The 25,219-nt window shown below is 43.7% G+C and overlaps 1 protein-coding gene across 2 annotated transcripts in view; it reads right to left on the bottom strand.

Annotated features, from left to right (window-relative positions):
• The window catches only part of HYDIN (HYDIN axonemal central pair apparatus protein), a 164,887-nt gene that overhangs the window by 25,644 nt on the left and 114,024 nt on the right, over nt 1-25,219 (bottom strand). For both annotated transcript variants that reach the window (XM_077310084.1, XM_077310085.1), the window contains exons 46-64: nt 23,793-24,398; nt 22,310-22,528; nt 20,760-20,953; nt 20,078-20,260; nt 17,945-18,064; nt 16,048-16,207; nt 15,646-15,818; nt 14,890-15,088; nt 13,588-13,687; nt 13,019-13,118; nt 10,804-10,972; nt 8,320-8,558; nt 7,685-7,802; nt 5,834-6,038; nt 4,129-4,364; nt 3,152-3,303; nt 2,866-3,055; nt 1,610-1,718; nt 373-633 (exon numbers count right to left, since the gene is read on the bottom strand). In XM_077310084.1, coding sequence (XP_077166199.1) covers nt 373-633; nt 1,610-1,718; nt 2,866-3,055; nt 3,152-3,303; nt 4,129-4,364; nt 5,834-6,038; nt 7,685-7,802; nt 8,320-8,558; nt 10,804-10,972; nt 13,019-13,118; nt 13,588-13,687; nt 14,890-15,088; nt 15,646-15,818; nt 16,048-16,207; nt 17,945-18,064; nt 20,078-20,260; nt 20,760-20,953; nt 22,310-22,528; nt 23,793-24,398 — 3,733 coding nt within the window. The remainder of the gene's footprint in view (nt 1-372; nt 634-1,609; nt 1,719-2,865; nt 3,056-3,151; nt 3,304-4,128; nt 4,365-5,833; nt 6,039-7,684; nt 7,803-8,319; nt 8,559-10,803; nt 10,973-13,018; nt 13,119-13,587; nt 13,688-14,889; nt 15,089-15,645; nt 15,819-16,047; nt 16,208-17,944; nt 18,065-20,077; nt 20,261-20,759; nt 20,954-22,309; nt 22,529-23,792; nt 24,399-25,219) is intronic.

Genomic DNA, 25,219 nt, shown 5'->3' with positions numbered 1-25,219 from the left:
ATGGACTACAAATGCTGGCAGGGGCTCATGGGAATTGTAGTCCAAGGATATCTGGAGGACCACAGTTGACTACCCCTGTTTAGATCACAGCAGTTACCCCTCCCCTGAACTAGCCTGCACGAAGAAAACTGGATGACAGTGGCAGAGATCTACCTTGCTCCCTGCTTTCACTTCAACAGATCTTGGTAGGACATGCTAGGTCATCCCTTTTATCCAGAATTAAATACTCAGGGATCAACAGAGTCCCCATGCATTCAACATCACCACTTTTACTCCCAACAGCATATCGGCAGGACTATCACGGTGCTGTTGGTCAAGAGAACACCATGAATGGAACCACATCTTGTGTGACCTCTTTTCCCTTTTACTCACTCTCTGCTACGCCCTCTTCCAGTTGCCTTTCAGCAATCTCCCCATCACCCTCTGGTATCAAGCTGGTTATGTTGTCCAGTGTGACATCGTCCAGATAGCCTTCACCTATCATCTGGATGGTGGTCTCCTCATACTGGTTGTTCATGATTGAGAGGTGGATCTGCCCTTCGATTTGTTGGGTCACATTGGGTTGGAAAACCACATCGAACTCAGCTGATTTCCCACTTTGCAGGACCAAGGAGGCTGTGTGAGGTTTCCTGCCTATGAAGAACAGGAGCAGAGCAGTAATACAACCGTTATTTATTTGTTTGTTTGTTTGTTTGTTTGTTTGTTTATTTATTTTATTTATATTTATATACCGCCCTCCCCGGAGGCTCAGGGCGGTTTACATAAGAACAAAGAACAATACATAAAACGGTCTATAAAAACATGTGAATAACCTTACAATAATAATAACTAATAGTTGTAACCATATAACAATGTAACAGCATAAACAATATAAACAATTAGGCACTAGAAGGGACTTTTCTCCCATAGGACCTGGAATAAAGACCCTAGGCTGGGGGAACAGGAAAGCAAAATCTTCCAAGAGTGGGTTGAGTTTTTACTTTAAAAGGCAGGGAAGTTGCAACCTATGGTTCTAGAACCAAATACTTCTCTGCTTGTAACCAAATATGACTCTTTAAGAGAAAACAAAGTCTTTCATTTATGGTATTTTGAGGAATAGGTGGAATGTTAGTATAATTGGTACAAATTAAATGCTTAAAGGTATAAAAGCGCTTCTTAGAGCTACTTCAGAGAAATGGAAATGATAGGGGTAAACAGCTGCCAGTAATCAAAGAACAAACCACACCCAGGGTGCTCCTGTTTGTATTTCTTGTGAGACCTCATATGTACAACTTCCTAATAAAGGACTTGCAACAGCATGGTAGAAGCTTTATGGATTCTTAATCAACTTGTTAATTGTCAGTAATCTTAAACTGCATATTTCCAGTTATACAGATAGTTCTTCTTATATTTGCTCTTTGTTGAACATGTGATCAGCATTTGGATGCCACTTGGCTTTTCAAAAGGATATTGACCTCTAACCCAAGAGGTTTCTTTTGTGCAATCTAATTGTGAAAAATAGTGCTTTGGACAGGGGTGTGGAAAGGCAGCAGGGTACCACACTCAGCCCTCATCTTTTACTGCAAGGTTCAGGAGATAGTGCTGGTCTGGCCATGGCAGCTGTGCTTACCTCCCTCACTGGATTCATTCTCTTCACCCTGAGACACATAGATGCAGCTGGTGCTGGGCTTAGGTTTCAGGATGAAAGCTCCATGTTCATCTGATATATCAAGATACACCTAGGAAAAGGAACAAGATAAAAAGAGCAGGACAGGTTGCTCTCAGGAGAACATTTTAGAACATCATTTTTAAAAGTTTATTTTAAAACGTGATTTCCCATGTGTCCACTGATAGTGTCCACTGATCTATTTCCTGGTATCTACTTGCTTCTTCTCCAAAGCCTCTCTCTCCCAAAACAAGCAGCCAGTGCCTATCCTCATCCTTGGTAGGACATTCCTGGAAATTTGGGGGCAGAGCTTAAGGGAGGTAAAGTTTAGGGAGGGAAAGGAACTCAGTGGAATAGGCTGCCTAAGGAGGTGGTGAACTCCCCCTCACTGGCAGTCTTCAAGCAAAGGCTGGATACACACTTTTTTTGGATGCTTTAGGAGGGTTAGGGCTGATCCTGCGTTGAGCAGGGGGTTGGACTAGATGGCCTGTATGGCCCCTTCCAACTCTATGATTCTATGATTCATCAGGGATATGATTCCAGTGTCCACACTCCAAAATGTCCATTTCATCCAGGGGAAATGATTTCCAGGGTCTGGCGATCAACAGTTATTGTAGGAGAGCTCCAGCCTCTACTTGGAGGTTGGCAACTGCAGATAGTGTTGGAGGAAGCAATACTTCAGAAGAGCCCAGAAGGTATCACCTTTGGGTCTGCAGGGAGCACCCAGTCAGAAATATCTTTCCCCATCAAAGAACAATACTTGGCTTGGAACGGCATAATGTGTTGCAATTGCTCCCCCTGCACTGAGGCAGCCATTTTGCAATTAGTCCCCTTCAATGTGGCAGCCATTTTGTGGTGGCACCACCCACCCACTGACCTTTCACAAAATTCTAAAAGCACCGAGAGACTCAACAACCTAGCTATAAAATCACCTTCCTCAGAAGCCTGTGGACTTTCTCTTGGTCACTCCCATTCCAATCACCGTTCCAATCATCCCACTCTGGCCTCCTTCCAAGCAGCCCTGTTCTTGCATGGATGCTGGTCCATTTGCAAAGGAGCTGATTGGTGGAATCCAGTGAAAGCAACAAGTGCAAAAACAGGTGATGGATTCAGTGTGGCCAGCCAGTGTGGCCATCCTTCTCTACAATGATCTCTACAACACTGCTCATTTTTGTTTGTGGTTTCTATCGCCATCCTGGCTGGTCTCAGCAATTAATTACCTGTGCCAGGACACTGCTGCTGTTCTTAAAGACAAGAGTGAGCTTCTCTGTATTGCCCAACAGAAGCTTCTTAAAGAGGAGAAGCGGGTTGCCTTTTTTATTGCGGAGTGCAGGGCGAACAACGGTAACTTGTGGAAGGTTTCCATCCCCGGTGATCTCAAACGATAAATTCTTTGATTTAGCAGCCAGGCTAAAAGCAAGCAACAAGAGAAAACGTTGCTCTTGCATACGCGTGGAAAAGACCATTCTAGAGAAAGGATCTGTCAGTGAGCCGTGCTGGAATTACCTGCTCACAGGATCAAGAGAAGCCTCAAAGATGCACTGGTAGTTCTGCATCGTTTGCGGAAAGAAGGACACAGTTGCAAAGCCATGTGAGCGGCTAGGAATGGACATCCGCGCAGGGTGGACCTCAAAGGTGTCGCTGACACGAACGGTAGACTAAGGAAACATCCACACAGTTTTAATCATCTCTTAAATACATCTCTCAGGATGGGAAGTTGAACGGAATTGTTCCTGATAAGCCTGATCAATTTTGTATCTGAGGCTGTGAGCTCTGACTCAGGAAAGCTCAGGAAAACTGGAATAAATATTGATAGTCTTTACGGCGCCACTGGATTTCTGTTTGGCTTGGCAAGAAATGGCACCAGTCCAAACAAATGTATAGGAATTGTCCAGGCGGTTTCAAATCATTAATGGATCTTTTTATTTCTTCTTTTTATAATAATAATAAATGGAGCCGTGAAAACATTAAGGAAATATGAAGGTACGTTTTGATTCTTAAATGCTGTAAATGTGTGGTAATTGGTGATTTTGGTTATATTATTTATTATATCATTATTATTTCTATAGGATCACAATCACTGAGGAAGTTTGGGAAAACGGGATATTATTTACCTAGGAACCCGTTTGGTTGTGATTTTGGATGATTTACAAAGTTCTGAATTATTATAAAAAGAAAAAATAGAAAGATCCATTAATGATTTGAAATAGCCTGGACAATTCCTATGCATTTGTTTGGACTGGAGTTACCAAAAGGAATTGACGGTTCGTTTGTAGTAAGAAATGGCACCAGCAGAGGGCACTGCTACCTCATGCATCTGCTAGAAAACACATTGAGCAGCCAAAGAATTTAGCACTTTCGCTTCATGAAATCCTAATTTTGTTTACTGATTTACTCTGTGTGCTTTACTAGGTTAAACAAAATCTCATAACTCAAGTGAGAACAGCATGAAAAGGATGAAAGCCAATGATATCCAAACATACCTTGCTGGAGATGGGCTTGACGGCAAGGAGCACGTCACAGGGGATTCGACCATGGTTGCAGATCTTGAACTGGGCTGTGTCCTGGTGCCCAACGAGGACATTATTAAAGATAAATTTGTTCTCATCCGTCACAAAGACACCTTCGCAGCCTGCGCCCTTTAGCACCTGGCTGAGGCAGCTGCTGTTGCAGATCTGATGCTCCTCAAATATAGACCTGACATCATCAGTCACAAAGCCTGGGAAAAAGACAGGAAAGAGCGCTGATTCTCTGACCCAGATCCAAGGGTCAAAAGAAGCTACACTATACATGAACACAGCTCTGGTCTGTAGCTACAGAGAACATATGAAACCCGTAATCTATACACCAAGACACCTCTCTAAGTTTTTAGGCATTCTTTCTTATGAAAAGAAAACAGTCAGTAATGCTTCCATCTTGAAGTTCATTTCATAAATGTGAAGTTCCATGTTTATACACTTTCCTTCTCCTCTTCTTTCGTAAGTGTAAAAGTAGGGAAGGGGAATCTTGGGAGCATCTCAGCCAGCTGCACAAGATCTCGGTTGAGATTCTGTCTTCCTTACATGTATTTAAGCCTGGGGGAGTGGGAGCTGTCTTTTTTTTTTGTAGAAAAGAGAGATTTACAGGGACCACTGTAGTCCCCACTATAAAAAATTATTCTGGGTATAATGTTTGGAGTCTGGATGGAGTCATTGAAGCAGTTGGTGTGAGCTTAAATAGACTCTGGGGAATGGTAGAGGATAGGAAGGCCTGGAGGATCTTTGTCCATGGGGTTGCGATGGGTCAGACATGACTTCGCACCTAACAACAACAATAATGTTTATTTTTAATATGCTTGCCGATGAAAGAAGGTTTACACGCCTGCCAAAGCATGGTTAAACACTTTGAATCCCACTGTCTCCAATGAATTTGGAAGGTGCAGCTTAGGAAGGCACTGTTGAAGTCTTCCACCTGCTCAGGTTGCAGCCAGATTCCATTTTCATTCTTGGTGTCCTCCCCAAGGGCACATTGTGCAGGGCCTGCAAGACGGAGCTTTCCCCCCAGTCTTTTGATTGGGACCCATAACACAAGTGACATCTATTGAGGCCCCCCTACTCTAAGATGCCCCAGACTGCAGTCTGATTCCTGTTGACAGTGACATCAAATCCAGATTGCCATTTATCTGTTTTAATTTTAATTCATATTTAATGTAATTGTTTTAACTCTGTGTATCCAAAAGGCAAATGCTGTGTACCACTCTGAGCTGGCTTACAGGGAGGGTGTTATAAAAATTAAATAAATGAAATAATAGGACTGGACTGCAGGAGAATCTTCTGGTGGTCAGTTCCTTAGAGTCAAATTCAACTTGGTGGCATATCTGTGCACAGGGAGCAGCAAAACTGACAAAATAACTCCCCCTCCCTGCAGCAGTTTTTGCATGAGGGCATTTTGGAGGAAACAGGAGCACATCCTCTCCTTGTGGTGCCATTCCATGTCAATTTGGGCTCTTTTTCATTTTCTTTATAAGAACCAACTCTTCTTCTTTAAAAAGAAGCCATGTGGCTGTAGGGAGCATTTGGAAATGCTTAGCATAAATGCTAACGTACAGTTTGGCTCTTAGGTGGTGAGGTGGGCCAGGATTCCTGGCTCTGGAATTGGTGCCTGTCCCTTCAGCTGACCCTGTTTGCCGGACTCTATGGCTCTCCTTACCTGGGACGCATGATTCTGCAATCAGCGTGTACATAATGCCATTGGGGTTGTCTTCTGGGTCTCTGTCAGAGATCTCGATCGTCAGGTATTCCTCAGACTTCCCCACGGAATCTGCGAAGCAATCCACAGTGATGACCTGCTGGGCACCTGGAGAAATGGAGCCAAATCCAGGATACACACAGAACATGCCAAGGGAGAAGCGTGCCTGCAAAGAGAGCCCAATGGGAAAGATTTCTCAGAGAGTCTGCAGCTAGAGAACCCCTTCAGGCGGCCAGGTGGTTTGGTTACTGCTTCAAGACATCTGGATCAGGGACTCCCTGGGATAATGAGGAATTCCAGTGAATTGTTATAGCAAGACGGGCAGCTTAAGAAGCACAATAAAATCAGAGTCCAGTAGCACCTTTAAGACCAACAAAGGCGCTACTGGAATCTGATTTTATTGTGCTACTTCAGACCAACACGGCTATCCATTTGAATCTAAGCTTAAGAAGCAGTTCGCCAGAGCAAAAATTTGGAACACGGTATAGAAGTTGTTTTTGGTAAGCCTATTGAAGGTTTCTCAAATCTCTCAGCCTCTGAAGAAACAGCACCCAGACAAGGTTGAGGAAAGTCGGGCCCATACTGTGCCCCCTACCTCGCCCCCAGACCCTATTCATGAGACCCCAATCTTTTTCTCATGCACCCCAGATGCTCTCCACTAGCCATAATCACCAGCAAAAGAGCTTCTTTCTGGATGCAGGCAACGTATCTGGACCAGGAGATTATGGGAAATAAGGATCAGTGATGTGCCTCATCCCTGTAGCTCCCCTCCCTGAATACTCCTAAGCAAGGAGCAGGAAGGAGTCCATCAGAATACGCATGTCCCTGTGTGCAGCTGTGTATGGCAATATGGCTCTGCGTGACTTGTGCATTAATGGACATATTTTGTATACAGTAGTATGGCTGTGTGTGAGAGAGAGTGAGAGCATGACTGAAAGAACATTTGAGTATGTTTTAACTACTGTTTGCTGACTCTTCCTTTCCTAAACCTATATGTTTCATCATAAATCAATCTGGGGTTCCCTCAGCATACTGCCTACTGCATGTACAAGCACTTCAGATTTGGAAAACCACACTACCAGGGTCACTTTGGGTCAGGAAAACAGTGCAGGGAAGAATGCTAAGGTTCTTCTTGTCCTTGCACCATGGTGCTGATCCAAATCAGGCCCCTGTGGCCCTGGAGAACTTAGTTCCTGACAACTGCCATCTGACTGTGACAACTGAATCAGACTTCTGTGTAAGTTTCATCAACCTGACATATAGATTTATAAATAACGCTGGCCTTTACACTAATAGTCCAGAGTAGCTGATAGGTGTTATTGGTCAGTAACGCCAAACAGACTGAGAGTCTCTCTATGCTTGAATGTTTTTTACCTGTCGAAACCTGAAGAAGGTCACCCCCTGGTCCCCCAACTGAATGGAAAGGGCAGATGTTTGGATCTATGTGTGCGAGAGAAAGAGACGCATACAGAAAAAGTGTGCATGTGTGCATCTGTGTGTGTGTGAGAAAAAAAAGAACATCAGATAGCATTTTGGAAGAGACAGAGCTGTGAATCAGCTGGCCAAAAGCAGTTTAGAAGCACACAGCGGTATAAACAAATGCAGCCGGTTCAAAAGGGAAGATCTCCATTTGGGGTGTATAGAAGAGCAGTGTAGCCAGAAGATCATCAGCTGGCAGGGTTTAGGCCGAAGCAACTAGGACAAATGAGAACAGCAAATGCAATTATCATCATCTCTGTCCCAGAGTTGAGCAAAAATAGTAGATAAAAGAGGTCAAAGCATCTGCCCAGAGGCTACAGTGCCTTCTCCTACCTGAGCTACAAGGCTCACATCCTTTTGCAGAGATTCAGAACGCCTGCTCTGTCTGCCCAGTGGAATATTCTGTCGGATATCTGCTTCACGAGAGCGAGAGCTTTTGATGTGAGATGTGCTACATGAAGACGAAATGCACCATAATTAGAAGAGCTGACTAGATCCACATGTCTAATTTTGCACTAATTTTGGCACACCTTATTGGCAACAGGCCTATAGCAAGTTGAGTATTAAGGTTTCTTAACAGCTGATCCTCAGACTGGTCAAGGTATTTGGTTTAAATGGCTAGCAGCCATTTCAGGGTTCCCTTTCGCTTCCCCTGCCTTCCAAAGGAAGGGAAGCAAAAAAAAAAAAGAGTACTGGAATGGCTTGGGGTCATTCCAGCCAGCTTTTACCAAATCACCTGAATCAAAACCCAAATCGATTAAGGTTTCAGTGATTTGGGCCATGCTTTGCATGGGGGAATTGCGGTTTGACTTAAGGGTTACAAAAAAACCCCCCAAAATGGTATTGATTCGGGGATATCTTTGGGTACGCTGAACCAAATTGCACAGAACCTCCACCCAGCATTGTCCAAAAGGCCCTTCTTCCTGGCAATGACCACCTGGAATTCCAGGAGGAAGTGTTTTTCTCACCCTTTCCGCAGAGGGATTATATTGTCTCGGATCTGTTTGAGGATGCCAAACTTAAACTCCAGGTAACCTTTGTTCTCAATGGTGAAGCTGCTGCTCTTCCGGGAACCATGCATCAGCGGCCCAAAGTTGATGAGTGAAGGAGGGGAAATATTGTACTTGGTGAACAATGAATGAACCGTCAGTTTGACTGGTATGCTGGCAATGGTCTCCCCTCCTTCACACAGGCTGGGCTCAATGACCTAGATAGAAGATGACAGATGGATCAGTTCTTGCATTTTCTATGTCAAACATCTCCCATGTAGAAGAAACACCCCACTGAGATCTTTGTATTTCTTTACTTTGGATCCTACATTAAAATAATGGGAAATTCTCCCGTATGCTTTTCTCTACTGGAGGAAGCTTTAATAGATCCAGACAATCTGAACCTTTTTCAGAAAAAGTATCACTGGTGTAGATGAGACCTGCATTAGCATAAATGGGTTATCTTTCCTAAAAGGAGTGTTTGGCGGACAGCAACAAGACTAGCCATACATGTATCCTTAGCAAATATCACCCATTTTTTTTATTTCCCCCCACAAATGCTAGCCAGAGATGTTGCCTGGAAATTTCCAAAGTCCGTGCAAAAACAGGATTTCCTGAAATGGCATGAGTTATTAATTCTCAGGACAATATCTATCACAATTTAACTTGACCAAGATTTTGTTATTAGAATTCTGCTTATTTTGCTTTCTTGTCAAATAAGTATTACTGATAACCAGGGCAGGCTGTCTTGATTAACAAGAACCTCAACTGCTAATTTTGCATCTGGCAAAGAAGGCCTGCATGGAACAACAAGCCAAAGAAGATCTAATATGGACAGCCTGACTAAGCTAAACAGTGGTCATAGTTAATGTTAACACTGCAACCGTTAGTTATGAATTGTTCTGAAAACACTGTTATTACTGTTATGAAACCACTGCTGTTCAATTGATGTTATTCTGAATTATAATGTACTTATGTTCTCCTGCATTCTATGTAAACTGCCCTGAGCCACAAGGGTGAGCGGTATACAAATAATAACAATAAGCAGAAGTTAGGGGGCTCAGTACTGGTAACCAGTAGCTTTCCAGCTTGTATGGTGATGGATGAGCCACATCTCCAGAGGAACACACTTGAAGAAGAAGAATTGGTTTTTATACCCTGCTTTTCACCACCCGATGGATCTCAAAGCGGCCTTGACTTCATCACTCTATAACAGACGCCCTATTAGGCAATTGGGGCTGAAAGAGCCCTGACAGGGCTGCTCTGTGAGAACAGCTCTAAGAGGACTGTGACTAGCCCAAGGCCACCCAGCTGTCTGCATGTGGAGGAGTGTGAGATCAAACTCAGATTAGAAGCTGCCACTATTAACTACTACATCAAGCTTGCTTGCTTCTGTCTAGCCAGAAATAGTTTCTGTTTCCTGACGGGTAAGAAGAAGGTAGATAAGACAAAAATGCCCTGTCCAAGAAGCTTCTATTGTCCCAGCTTACACAATATAATTTAAGGGCACTGTCAGGGATTTCAGCTGTGCATGCACACATGCAAATATAAATAGAACTATACCATTTCAAGGGACATTAAAAATGAGCCCTACCTGCATATGCAAAACTAGTATTTAAAAAATCCTCAAATACTTGGTCCCTAACCTCTCTGCATTGGTACAGAGTCCATTGTTCCCAAGAAGCTCCTGGTTTTCTATGATAGCAAAGGAGGCTGAAGGTTATGAGCCTCCTGTTTGTATACAGACTTCTTTGAACTCTTCCACCTAGCCCAGCCTTTCTCACCTTTTTTACCATTGAGAAACCCTTTAAACATTCTTCAGGCTTTGAGAAGCCCTGGAAGTGGTCTGATTGTGCGGAACGTGGTTGGGAAACATAGCTGTGGACATGCCTCCCTGGGTCCCATCCCCTCCCTTTCCCACCCACTCCAGGCCCATCATAGGAGGGGGGGCAGGTAAATATGACTATATATGGTCATATCACCCAATTAATGTTTAACGAATTTAGAGCACACATATGTAAATAATTAACTCCCACCCATTCAGGAAACCCTTCCAGGGCCATCAAAAACAGGGTTTCACAAAACTCTGGTGGAGAAAGCCTGTTGTAGCCAAAGAGAACTGCCAAGATCAACAGGAATGTCTGAACAGCTCAGTGGTGTGTATACATATGCACATATCATAGAATCATAGAGTTGAAAGGTACCTCCAGGTTCATCAAGTCTAACCCCCTGTAAAATGCAGGATATTCACAACTACCACAGTGACTCCAATTCTATGCCCAGATGATGCCCCCCCCCCCCAACAGATTCTCTGGCCTGGAGGAAATTCACTTCCCAACCCCAGAGTGGTGATTGGCATTTCTCTGGCCATGCAAGAAAGGCCAGAAGAGCCAAGTTTATGCAGCATAGACTTTAGGCCCTCCCATGCCTATCGCTACAAACAACTATTGTCCACTCTCTTACATGGCATATCAGAATGGGCTTGTCCTCCACTTTTACTTCCTTCTTTGAGCGAAAAATTATCTGGACTTGAGTAGGACGGTCGTTGGGACCCAAAGTCCCTTTCTGCGGCTGGATGGAGAACATTGGGCTCAGATTGGACAATCCATGGTCTGTAGATTCCACAGCAAAACTAGAGCAAAAGGACAAAATGTTGAATCCCTGTCAGCAGCCCAGAAGGATGACAGACACTAAAGCCAACAGTATTAAGAAAAGTAAAGAAATCTTAAACCTTTATTCCTAAAGGCAGGCGGAATATGTGAGACTGCTCCTGCCCCTTCAGATAAGTACATCTACATCACAGGGGAAAGCGTCACAAGGAACAGTGCCCTGATGTCTTCACAGCACAGACATGATGCTTTGGGGAATAGGAATTTAGAAAGACAGGTGTGAGATGGGAAAGGAGGTGCCTACTACCACCCTTTCCCCACTCCCAACTACCTCTGACTCCCCTGTTGGTTCCAAACAGACCTATCAACTGGCAATATGATAAATAAAGAAAATTGTCCTATTGTTGTGGTTTCCCTTGTTTCTTTATTCTTTAGGACTTCTGTCATTTTTTCCCCTGTTGGTTTTACAATGCATGTTTGAATAGTGCAGCCAGACAATCAGGTGATCACACAAGCATGTACTTTTTAAAGTCTTCCTTGTTTACTGTAGGCTATGAGGTTATATACCCAATATGATTTTTAATAAGCCAAGTCCAGAAGCTGCACATGCAGTTTGGAATAGGACAAATAACTTCCCCTACCGGGAACTATTTCAGCATGGGAAAAAGGCACAGATGGAAAGGAAGGAGATCTTTATCTCCTGAATCACAGCCCTGAGCTGAATCTGGCTTTTTAAAAGCCTTTGCTCACAGCTGTCCTGTGGCTGAAAGGAAAATATGTAATGTCCAGGTTCCTTGGCAAAAACTGTATTGCATGGTTTGGTCCAAAAAGGCCTGACTAGATGATGCGTTTTTCCTGGGAACATCCACTATTGTCAGGTCAACATAGTCTGGGTACTTCTCAGACATGGAGAAATGTCCAATTCAGTTCAAGACTACGGCACTCAAAGAGAAGGGGCCATTCCCCCCAGTGAGCCCAGAAGAAAACTTGAGTGGAGTAAATAGCAGTTTCCTGGGGCCATCCAGCTCAGGGAAATGATGCCAGCAGGGAAAACCTTAAGGCCCTTCTCCTTGTGCACCCTCAATCCAAATCAGACCTCACCTGCACACTCCAGGGAAGCACAGAACTAACATATCACAGTTGCCAACCTGACCTGAGGATATGTCCACTTCAAATGGCAGTAAACTCTGTAGGCTGTGAACAGGCATTGAGGCTACAATCCTAAGAGCATTTTCCCAACAGTAAGCCTCACTTAGACCCATTATGCACGGGGGTTTTAGCGCACATTCGGGGTGGAATGGCGACGACTAAAATCACCGATAACGCACTGTGCCGGCTGCAACCGGCCGCAGCTTCGGTGCATGCCGCCGAAAAAGCCGCGTTCGCGAAACGCGGAAGAAAGCGCAGCTTTCAGGTGACCGGGACGCAACCAGAAGCGGCGCCCGGATCGCCGCATGCATAATCGGTTACTCTGGGTTTTGCTGCCGTCGCGCCCCGCCCCGTGCATAACCGGTGTGCGTCGCGTCTTCCCCCTCCGCATTTTCCATGTGACCCGAAATCGCCATTTCGGCGGCCGTGCATAATGGGCCTTAATAAAATTTAACTTACTTCTGAGGAGACCTGCTTAGGACAGTTTGCCAGGTCCTTTTCTCCAACCTTCCCAACACACAGCTAGTGCTGTCTAAGAGTAGTACATTGTTGTCAAACCTTTCTTTGGGATTCTAAACGAATAACGTGTGAGCAAAGAGACTAGTGGCATCAAAATAATAAAATGGTAGCAATTCCACTGGCCTTTGAAATAATATTTGAAGGGATGCTAACTGACCTTGCTCTCTTCTCAGGGCGGTTTTTGCAGAGCAGTCCACATCTTGGCAAACATTGTTACATTTAAAAAAAACCCTCTTTAAATGAAGAGCAGCCATGGTGCCTTGTGAAAGGGCTAAATGTTACTCGTTCTGCCTCTCTTGCCTTCTTTGTCTCCATGGAAAGATGCAAGAACAAGCATTTCTAACCAGAACAGCATGAACTTCAGTCCACACTAAAGCAAGGAAGCAAATGGCTGGATTTACCTGAAAGCAATCTCATATTTGCCTTTGTTCTTCAAGGACAGCATCTGCTTCGCTTCATCTGTGACTCTCACAAACCCAAACTCCAAGCTACCATCTGTACCTGCAAGGACCAGAAACAGAGCAATGGGAGTCAGCACCCCGGATTGTATTTTCACCCCTCCTCAACCAGTGTTGTGACCATCTGTATCAGCAACACAAGCATTGGCTTGGAGCAGCAATACTTGTGGGTCTACTAAAGAAACAGCCAAACATAGCTCCATTGGTGGGTCTTAGTATATTCTATGACATTGTATTGGGTTGTGGGGCATATTTCAAAAAGTGCAGGCATTTAGGGTGCCAGCAACAGGACTGGCAATTGTTTTCGAAAGCTTCTTCGTCCTTGAAGCTTTACTATTTGTGATAAGACCTTTGCTTTTAGATCACATTCATATTACCCTTTTAAAGAAGCTCCCCCTTTAAGGACATTTTGAAAGCCAAAAAGAAGGACACTCACTGGTATAAAGTAGGTAAGAAAAGAGAGTAACTGAGCAACAGCTTGCAGAGCTCTTGGCTTGGAGGCATCTACTCACCTTTGGGGAAGCTGATGTCCAAGGCAACGTCATAGGCCTCAGCAATGATTTGTATGTTTTCAATCTGGACAATCCCCAGGACGTTTTCTGCATCCGAAACCTGCAACAGCAGCAAGCAAACTTCACTTCTGAGAATCATCTGGCTGTCCAGTGGTCAAGTTCTATTAAGCCAGCATTCTTCTTCCTATCAATTCTCCTTATTTCCCTTCCCCGGTCCTCCAAGTCCTTCTCCTGCACTCATAAATCCTTGCTGATATGAGAAAATGGCTGCACAAACTCTGCATGTTGACAGCCATGATAATTCTCAACTCTTTTCTCCTAAAAGATGAAAATACCATTTCTTTATATAAAGGAATGGGATTATTTTTATCTATTACATGTATTAATGCTGCTAGTTATTACTTCTGTCTTACATGCTCTAATGGCAAACAGAATTAACAGATGAAGGAGGTGGGACCCTATGGAGTATGTCCACTGAAGCATTTCTGAAGATCACGTGGGGGATGAGAATGGGGGCTTCAGCTGTTGCTATAAGTGAGAAAGGAAATTAAGCAGAGACAACAGACATGAAATTGGAGGGGGGGGGGTGCAATGGCTTTAATAGTACAGAATTGGTCTACTTAGCTGACCAATCCAGCCAAAGGTAGCATTTTTTGCCCTGGATGCATTTATCAGAAACTGTGGGGCAGGGAGGCTATGGATTCATGCTAAAGCATCTGCTTGGCTTCTGGAAGTTCCCAGGTTCACCCCCAGCATCTCCAGCTTACAGGATCAGGTGGCAGGTGATGTGAAAATCCTCCCCTTGAGGTTTTGGAGAGTTGCTGCCAGTCTGAGTTGACAACACTGATCCCGATGGTCCAGTGGTTACAATTGAAGGTACAAGGTAGCTTCACGAGTCCATGTGTAGAACTTGAGCACATTTCAATCCCTCATGGGAGTGATGGAGAATTTGTATGTTACTGCTTCTTCAGAAACCAAAGATGCTCAGGGGTAAAGAAAGGGCATCTCTTTGCCCTGCTTATTTTCATACTGAAAGTTATATGGGTAGGTTATGCCTTCAAGGGACAGACTCAGTAAGCAGCATTTAAAGTGTGTAAAAATGCTTCATAGAAAGAATAATGAAATTTAGAGAACTTAACGCTGCCAGACAACTAGATACCTGTTTGAAGAATTTTACCCAAGAACATCCCAGAATTCTTTAGTACCTCTTTATAAGTCTTAAGTAGCATTCTAATGTTCTTCTTGAACCTGCAATTGGTAGGACTAACCATTTAGCCTTGTACTGACAGAAGGAGCTCTCACCTCCAGGCGAATGGCCCTTTTAATGTTGAGGGCCTTGGAAGCCTTAAAGTACAACTGCATACAGTACTCAGAGAAGGGCTCAACAATGCCCATATCATCTGACACGCTGAAGTCATCGCCAATGTTCTCCAGGCCACTAATCCGCCATGCTACAGGCAGTGGTGTGTTGTTCTTGAAGAAGAGAGACTTGCATTCCTTCCTGAAATAAGAAGAAGCCAGGGCATTTGTTTTTTTCTGGTGACCCAAGTCTGTGTGATTCATGCTTCTATAGCAGCATTATTCTGCTTTTCATGCTGGGCAGTCCACTGGTATGTTAATTCTTCTAGGGATGTGACCACTGATGATTGCTGAAGAACCAGCTCCATGCAAAGGTCCTTCCAGATAAGTACAGTGTAGAAGAAACCCCAGTTAAACTCCATCTCTGGATAATCTCTGGACCTGCAGCATGTTACTGTTTTCCAGCAGACTTTCCTGGATCAGGTACACAGGCATGAAGTTCCACACTTTCCAAGGGCATGGAGGGGTGTGATTTATAGTGGGACTATTGAGCAAAGACTTTACTAACTGTTGGTGTAATTCAGCCATTCAATGTTTCTGCATTAGAATGTTCATTGATTTTGGAGATGCTTATGTACTTTTAAACTATCTGCCTGTCTATTAGAGGTCAATGAAAATGGGCACTCAAGGCAAGAATGAAAAATAATAATCATGGACCAACGTAAGCAAATCAAATAGCACTTTCCCCAGAGACTCGACCTGTGCAACAGGAGCTTTTCAAAATGGAGTATTTTGCGGTCCAGCTCAAGCTCTGGGCGAACTCCTTGGCAGCAGAGTCGGAAGGTTACGGGCTCCGGGTTTTCTTTAATGCAGCAAACAATGCTGTCTTCAAAGATACCGCTGCCTGTTGGATAGGCCCAGACTGTCAATTTCTGTGGAGGGAAAAATACATTCAGGTAGAAAATACAAGTGGATTGTATTTTAGAGCAGGGGTAGTCAACCTGTGGTCCTCCAGATGTCCATGGACTACAATTCCCATGAGCCCCTGCCAACAAATGCTGGCAGGGGCTCCTGGGAATTGTAGTCCATGGACATCTGGAGGACCACAGGTTGACTACCCGTGCTTTAGAGAGATGGTGATCCCTTCCTCTCCGATATTACCTGTTGTTCGTTAGGCTTAAGTGTCATGGTAGGTGGGTCCAAAAGATAAGTGACAGCCTTGAAATCATGCTGGAAGCAGAAAGCTATTTCACACTCCAAAGGAGATATGTTGAGGATGTTTATCATTTCAAAGTGATTGGGGGATCGGTTTGCCTTGTACCTGTACAGATTAGGAGGCAAGCAAGAAACAGTCAAAGGGAAGTTTGTAAGTTTACTAGAAACAGGGGAAAGAACAGTGTACCTGTCTCCATACTACAGTCAGAAATGTGCATCAGTGCTTCCAAAATGTAAGAGGAACTAACTCCGACGTTCCGTATGTCAAGATGGGTAGCTGTGTTAAGTTTGTCTGCAGCAGCAGAAAAGAACAAGAGTCCAGTAGCACTTTAAAGACTAACAGAATTTGTGGCTGCATGTGAGTTTGTGTGAGTCACTGGTCATTTCATCAAATACCTAAAGAAGTGAGCATTGGCTCACAAAAGCTCACACCCTGCCACAAAGTTCATATATATTTAAGAGTAGGGACAGATAGCCATGCTGAGTTATAAGAGGAAGAGACAGGCTTCCTGTTGGGCCTCTGGGAGGAATATCAAGGGACAGGTTACCACTTTACTAACCCTGTGGCATCAGAAAGAAAACAGAAGACAGGAATAAAAAGAATGCAGTGGCTTGGAAGAACTCCCAACATTCTTCCTTGGCATCCACCAATGCTACCTTTCAATGCTATCCTAATCACCTCTGGTCTAAAAAGGGGGCAGCCATAGGATTTTCTTTACATTTTGAGATGCTTTATGCACCTGAAGAAGCTGTTTCCCCACTGCAGAACTGGCAGGAGGGGGTCTGGAGACATTGTTGCTGTACCTGAGCAGGCTTGAGTAAGGGGTTTGGCTGATAAACAGGTACGTCATAGGAGGTGCTCTTGCCCCTGTAAACAGCAAGGCAAAGCAGCCTCCACCTTTCTTCTTTTCACTCATTTTGCTCAAATGCAAAAACCTTCTAGGGAAGGACACTTGACCTGGTTTCAGCAGTAGCGGAATGCTGAAAAAATGTTTGCCAGAGCCATCGTGTTCTTAAGTCCATTCCTTCCACTTGAAAGAAGGAGGAGAGAGAGGTGGTTGCTATTGCAGCTCCAGTGGTGGTTGGCAAGAACAGGCTGTGCTGCTCTCCTTGTTCACTCTTGATTTTATACCACTTTTATTTATTTTGTAGAGCTTGGAGTAAACAGCCTGTCTCTCTATGCCTAAACAGAGAGATGACCAAGTGGGAAATCAAACCAGATTAGAGGCTGCTGCTCTTAACCACTATGTCAAACGGGCTCAAGAAGATGCTGCAAGGTCACCTCCATGTTTGAAAGGAGATGAATGAGTGTAATGGCAAGGTCTCAGTTAATTACTCAGTTAAATACATTCTACAATTAAAGGATACATCTGCTCATCAATCTCCGATTTTTACATCTATTTCCTCCTGCAGAATTAATCCCAAACAAATGGTAATCATCTAAACCAGGGGTAGTCAAACTGCGGCCCTCCAGATGTCGATGGACTACAATTCCCAGAAGCCCCTGCCAGCGAATGCTGGCAGGGGCTCCTGGGAATTGTAGTCCATGGACATCTGGAGGGCCGCAGTTTGACTACCCCTGATCTAAACTAAGCTTGTTGTTCCTGTTTGAATCTGTTAAATGTCTTCATTACGTTGTACACTAACACTCCTCACCTTCTACCTATATGTATGGACTGGTAACTTCCATTTCATTGTCTCTGAAGAAGTGTTCCTGCACACAAAAACTTAAGCCTGGAAGAAAACTCTTCTGGCTACTGGACTCAATCCTCAAGATGTGATTTGCTCTGTGGTTGTTTTGTTATTATATGTTGAATAAGAAGGCTGATGTCCAGGAACTTACTTGTCTCTTGACTTTCCACAGAGCAAGGGGCCAAAGTAAAACACTCCTGAATTCATGAGGTACTTTTTGAAGACAATCTCATCAGGTTTGGCACTCTTCTTACGATGAGGAAACACTACCCTTGGTTGGAGAAACAAAGTGGCATTGAGAGAGAAACAGCAAGAAGACAAGGACTCAGAAGGAAATTTAGGTGCTCTTTCAAGGATAACACCCATGTGTGAAGATCTATGAAAGCTTCAGGTCAGAACTGTAATGTGCACAAGTCCTAGACATTACAAATTATGGACAGACTTCCCATATTTTACTCATCTCATATTTTACCTTATGCAGATAAAATGTCCTATGCAGGACACATATTGCACCTCTACCATTAAGTTTTAGTGAACAATTAAAGGTTTAATTAAAAAAAAACAGTGCTGGTGTTCCAAATTAATGCCAGAAACTAGAACAGACGAGCACAGTGATTATTAAATAAAGGTAAAGGTAAAGGTATCCCCTGTGCAAGCACCGAGTCATGTCTGACCCTTGGGGTGACGCCCTCCAGCGTTTTCATGGCAGACTCAATACGGGGTGGTTTGCCAGTGCCTTCCCCAGTCATTACCGTTTACCCCCCAGCAAGCTGGGTACTCATTTTACCGACCTCGGAAGGATGGAAGGCTGAGTCAACCTTGAGCCGGCTGCTGGGATTGAACTCCCAACCTCATGGGCAAAGTTTTCAGACGGCTGCCTTACCACTCTGCGCCACAAGAGGCCCCTGATTATTAAATATGGGTGTGCAATTTTTTTTTCTCAGTATTTTTTTCATTTTGGGTCTATTGGGACCACAAAAATTTCAGGATTCCCCCCCAAAATATTGGTAAAATATTCGGATCCAGGAATTTCCAGAAAACCCAAATGTTTTTGCTCCATTAGACCTAAGAGGCAAAAACAAATGAGAAAATAAGCAATGGCAAAGCCACAAAGCCAGTTGGCAGCTGGTGCTCTCTTGAACAGCTCAGTTTAAAGGGACTGCCCAAGAGAGCCTGCGGGAAATCTCCTCCACCCACTCAGTTGTATTTCAAGGTTTGCCTGTAATTCCTGAATATATCTGGGATTTCTTCAGTTCTTCCAAAAAATTCCAAATTCCTCTGGGATGCCAAAATAGAACAAAACAATACCAATAAGGTATTTTGGGGGTATATTTTCAGATCACGTAGATCCAAATGCACATCCTGATTATTAATGCATACATGAGAAAAGTATAAGAAAATGGCATGCCATTCTCCTGGTCAGGGAAAAAATTCATTGTCTGCCTGAATGCAGGGTTGTTTCAACAAATAGCCTTAGGGAAATGAGGTTTGTATGGCATTAAGGAAATTAAGAGCATTAAAGAAATCTGCTTCAAGGAGTTTAAAGATTTTGGGGTAACAAATGCTACCTCTGAAAAAAAAAAAGAATATATTTCTGACATAAAGTAATCTTTCTTCCTTTCTCTCCCTGTCTTGAGTTCTTCATTCCCATGGTCACAGTGTACTTTATCGGTGAGTACCTGTCTGGGGAAAAACTGTTTCCATTGCTGGCAAACTGTTACCACCTGTTCTGCCCCATCTTCCCACCCGGTAGATTAATCTGATGATGGTGGGTAGATCTGCTGGTAGATGTGTTTTGTGGAATTCAGAAACTTCGTAAGCTACTTTGACTCTACATTGAGCAAAGAAAAGCAGGGAGGCTCAAATAAATTAATTAATCAGGTGTTGGCCTCATCCTTTCTTGCTGTGTTCAAAATGTTCATGGGATATGTACTACTTTATAGAGCAGATAAGCACACACCCTCAAAATTAGGGTATACATTAATTTATTTAAAACCCACATTCTTATTAAAACAGCTAAAACATTCCCAAACAGCTTACAGCATCCATGAAAAGACGAAAAATTGTTAGAAAAAAATACATTAGTGGGAGTCAGGAATAGATGCTTGGAGCAATCTCTTTTGTACTCTGTCTACTCAGTGCTATGTACTTGGGGAATAGCCTTCTGCATATAATAATCAGGCTTCTCTTTATGATAATGTTATGCAAGTACAAGTCTTTAGACTGGCTATGAATCCTGTCCCATAAAACTCACATGGCTCTATATGTCTCTTCTTGCACTTACCTGGGGTCTTGGGAAATGGCTGGGTATGTGCAAGTACCCCTGCAGTAAACTTGGTACTGCCTCCGTGTTCCCTGGATCTCAAAATTGAAGACTTGATCAAATAGTCCTACTTTTGTAGAAGAGAAATGGATACGCATGGTAACCTCTCCACTGGCTGGGATTGTCCAGCGGAAGGCGGTCAGCCTATGGGATGAGAAGCACAGAGAATTATCTTCAAAACATTTGAGATGTTCAGGCATTTGTTTGCCTGTGTGTTAAATACACTTAGATATAACAATAAATCCACCAAAGCAGCAATGTGCACTGCTTACTTCATGTGGGTTGAAGAAAATTCTTATTGCACCTGCCTAATCCACTACAATCTTTGTTTCAAGGAATATTTCACGCCAGACCAGCCACTTTCATGCAAGAGTTTCCTGACTGTTTCTAGGCAGGGCTGACTCAAGGGATTTTGGCTCTTCTAGATCCATTGGCCCAGGCAAATGCCAAGCGTGGAAACTTGGGCAGTTGTACCACAGGGCTGCCCATTTTTGGCATTCCTGATACTCCTCTGTCCACTGGAGCTTTATGCAAGTGTTTAGGCCTGCCTTGTTGGTGGGCAACCTCTGCTTCTAGGTGCACTGCAAGGCTCTCCTGCTTCAGCCAGTAATAACGCCCCAGGGGCTGTTTCCAGTAATCTCACCTGAGGAGCTTTTCAGCAGATGGTTCTGAAGCTAGGCCAGTTTGATCAAGCTCTGACAGAGGTGTCAATGTGCCAGGGCTTGGCTGAGCACCCTTCCTGCCACGGGTTGTGCCCTTTTTATCCTTCAATGTCTCGCGGGTTACCTCCACCTTTTCTTTCCTGGACCTGCCTCGAGTTGGGGTGATCTGTTCCTCCTAAAATCCAGAGAAAAAACAGAGATGTTCCCAGGAGAGCACAACAGTCAATGTGGTGCAAATCTGTTAGTGGTCCCTTGCCCCAAAGACATCCACTTGGCTTCAACCAGAGCCAGGGCCTTTTCAGCCCTGGCTCCATCCTGGTAGAATGAGTTGCCAGCCAAGACCAGGGCCTTGATGAAGCTATCACAGTTCTGCAGGTCCTATGGTTGAGATCAAAGTGATTAATAAAAGTGGGCCTCCCTTCCAGTTCTTTGCCCCTCCTCTCTTTCCTATGTCAGTAATAGGTGCTACCTGCCACAGAAATCAGGCAGGTAAACTATAATGGCTGGGGGTGGTTAGTTAGATAGAATCTTTTTAGTGATATGATGCTATATTTCAGTAATATTTTTTTTTAATTTATAATTTTAAGGTATTTTAATCCATGTCATAAACTGCCCTGGTTAGGCATGGTACACAAATCCAATAATAAACAAACAAACAAATAAATGAATGAATAAATAAATAAATAGAGAGATAAGGAAGAGAAGTATAACCAGAAACCAAAGCATTCATAGAAAAGTCAAATTGAGCAGCATGTGTGTGTGTGTGTGAGTTTGTGTGATTACTGCATCAATATCCAGAATATAAATAGCCAGAAACACCCCCATCATATATGCTCTTGTACTAATATGAAGTATATATTATCCACAGATTTACTGTGCTTAAAGAGTATCTGTTTCTGGTGGATATGTGCTTCATATTAGTACATATTAATACATAATATGCTATTTTCTGTGCTTAAAGAATAGCATATTAACTACCTTGAGTTTTTGTTCTACCTGACTGGCTTTAAAAGATTAGGAAGATTCATGGAGGATAGGTCCATCAATCGCTACTCTCCATTGGTGACTAAAGAGAGTACCTATATACAGATACAGCAGACTTCAGATTACCAGTGATAGAAGACAACATCAGGGAGGGCCTTGGCCTCTGTGCCCTACTTGTTGGTCCTGCAGGGCAACTGGCTGGCTGTGGTATGAAACAGAATGCTGAACTGGATGGATTACTGGTCTGACTCAGGGCACCTTATGTTCTTTTTACACAAGCAATATATAAAGGTATAAAACAAACAAAAGCAAGTCAAAGTATAGCACCATGCGGTGAGAAACAGCCAGGAAAAGACCCACATCCTTTGTGAGTGGTCAAAGAACACTAGCCATGGTTGCCTCTGTGTAGAATTACAGGGGTTCTAAATTAAATAAAAATCTAGAGCAATTTAGATGATTAAATCCATTACTCCTCACTATTGTACATTTTTTTTTAGCATTCATTCATCCCTGTTTGGTGTGTCTACAAATGAACAAAGCTCACAACCTTCACTACTGGGAGACTGATTATGGCCTCTGCAGCGAATTCAGCTTCCTTCTTATCATCTTCAGAAACAGTTGTGTCTTCAGGTACAATGAAGATGAAGTGCTTCAGTGCCTCCCCTGGAGCAGGTAGTAGTCGTTTCTCCGGGTACGGGATCACAGAGAAAAAGGCAGTAGGGGGGATGGGAGGCCCTGAGGGGCCCAGTCCTAAGCCGTCCAAGATCTAGGGCAAGAGAGAAAGTCATATTAATGTCTCAGTGAGATGCTGCAGCCCTGACCAAAGAGCAAGAGGACATTTGAAGTAGAGCCTGTACTTCTTATGTAAGATCCTGAGCAAGAGTATGTTCCATGATAACTGGGAATGGGTTGGACATTCTTGTGCTGTGTGAAAAAATTCCTGTGTGCTGATGAAATCATTTCAGAGAACAGAAATGTAAGACTCAGGAAAGAACATTAGAGCTGCAGCCATAATAATAATAAGAGCTGGTTCTTATATGCCGCTTTTCTCTACCCAAAGCAGTCTCAAAGCGGCTTACAATCGCCTTCCCTTTCCTCTCCCCACAACAGACACCCTGTGAGGTGGGTGAGGCTGAAAGAGCCCTGATATCACTGCTTGGTCAGAACAGCTTTATCAGTGCTGTGGCGAGCCCAAGGTCACCCAGCTGGCTGCAAGTGGGGGAGCGGGGAATCTAACCCAGCTCGCCAGATTAGAAGTCCATACTCCTAACCACTACACCAAGCTGGCTCTTACATGATTGACACAGAGAAGCATTGTTAGTAACTGGATGTTTCCTGCATGGACAAATACATATGGATCAGTTCTGAAGTGCAATATCCTAGGATGGCTGGATGCCTCTAACTAATGAAAAACATGGAAGAAAATGGGACTAGCAAGAGAAGAACCCTGGTGGGCAGGAGGCTGACATGCTCTCCACAAAACATTCAGGGTGAAATGAGACACCAAGTACATATTTCCAGGCCTATACGCTGTGACAAACAGTATCCTGTAAAATTCTCATGATAATTTATTGCTGCTGGGGAGTTTTTATGTATTATCACCTGTTTTACTGTATTTTTGCTGCTGCAAAAGGCTTTTATTGTTTTATTTAGGTTTTTTTTTTAACTTAAGGAAAACAGCCTTGGCAGCTACAACTGCAGAAATATTCCACCTGGTATTCTATTTTAATACAGTATTCTCTAAGAGTAGAATATAAACAAAAGATATGAGTAAACTTCCTTGACATTAAGGGATGTCTTAATAACTTGAGACTATTACTCTTTTATCTACATAAACTGGTTAGGAATTTGCTCTCTGGTGTGTTATGGTTACATAATTAAACACTCATTTTATAAAAACCTCATTTTCTAAATCTCAGGTTTCTCTCAGGTCTATCAGACTCTACATTCCATTCCTATATCCATTCTGACCACAGATCTTGACCTCCCAATTAAAACAATTCTTCTTGGCCACCATAAATGGTCCCTACCTGGTCTGCACCTGGAAGCTTGCCGCTGTCTAGGATCCTCTTTCCACTAGACTCCTCCGAACCTAGCACCTGGATTTCTAAGCATGGGACTCCAACGCTGTCTGCCCCTTCTCCTTCTCCCTCCAGCCCTGCAATTCTGCTGTCCTCCATCGCCTTCAGCTTCTCTAGACGTTCCTTCTCGGCTTTCTCCTTCTCCAGCCGCTCTTTCTCAGCTCGTTCCTTCTCCAGCCTTTCTTGCCGTTCTCGCTCCCTGTCCTTCCGTCCCTTGCGGCCTGATGGTGCCTGTCGCTGGTCCTCCACTTCCTCTTGCTTCTCCTCAGAGCTTACAGGCTGCAACTGGATGCCCTGGACCCGATCCCAGAACAAAAGGATCTGAACAATGTCTTTCTGTGAGGCCTCATAGAGCTTGAACCGCTGAGACAAGTACTTATCACTCTCATTCACCAGTTCCTTCTCAGCTTCGTCCTCTTCCTGGGCTGGAGGGGGCATTCCTCCTTGCTGCCCATTCTGCACCTGCTTACTTTTCCTTTTCTTCTCTTCCTTGTCGTTGACATTCATGTCGGGACGCTCCTTTGCAGACGCTTTCCGTTCTAAACCTTCGTTCAGCTTGTAGACAGATTTTACAGAGGGAAAAGGGGGCATTCTGAAATAACAGACTCAAGGCAGAACTAGAAAACTGGAAAACACATTAAAGCAGCCAGAGGTCTGAGCCCACAGTTCAGTCTCTGCAGCTCTGCAAAACCAGCACCAATCTGGAATGTCCTTGTATCTAATCCCCTGCTTTAAGATTGTGCTGTTGGCTTATATTTTTTTGGTTTTTAAAAAATGCATCTTCCATTTTATAAGCCGCTCTGAGTTCTCAGTGTGGGAGATAAAATAGGTAAAGAAATAACATAATTGCCTCTGCGGCTATTTCCTGCTGGGAATATGATTGGGCAGGTGCTGAGCCTGATTCAGGAACCAGCCCAGCCCAACTCAAACCTCAGACCAGCTTCTGGTCTGAGTGGAACCAGTGCTATCCTTAGTGATGCCTTTTTATTCAAGAGGACATGCCATAGCTAGTAAGTCCACCCTTTACATATTTCACTTTCTAGGTAGACACCATCTGGGGCAGTGTCTGTGTGTCTGTTCATAAGGAAGAGGGTGCTCTGCAAAGTTCATGGAAGGCAATGCTGTGCAAGAGATCTGAAAGCCACCACAAGCATCCTGAACTAGCTTGGAATTAATGAGACAGGGCAATGGATGCAAAGACAGATGTAGACATTATTGTAAGGTGACCAGATTGTCCTACTTTTGGAGGGACATCTGGGGGGATCTGGCAAATTGTATTTATGTTGAAATTAAAATATATGTATTACAATACTGTTTTTGCGTTCCATGCGTTCTATGAAACTTTTTGTTGCTCCACATAGACCAAATTTTAAATC

This window comes from Paroedura picta, chromosome 14 (genome assembly GCF_049243985.1).
Source record: "Paroedura picta isolate Pp20150507F chromosome 14, Ppicta_v3.0, whole genome shotgun sequence".
NCBI classification, from domain to species: Eukaryota; Metazoa; Chordata; class Lepidosauria; order Squamata; family Gekkonidae; genus Paroedura; species Paroedura picta.
This window is presented reverse-complemented; position numbering and strand designations above follow the sequence as displayed.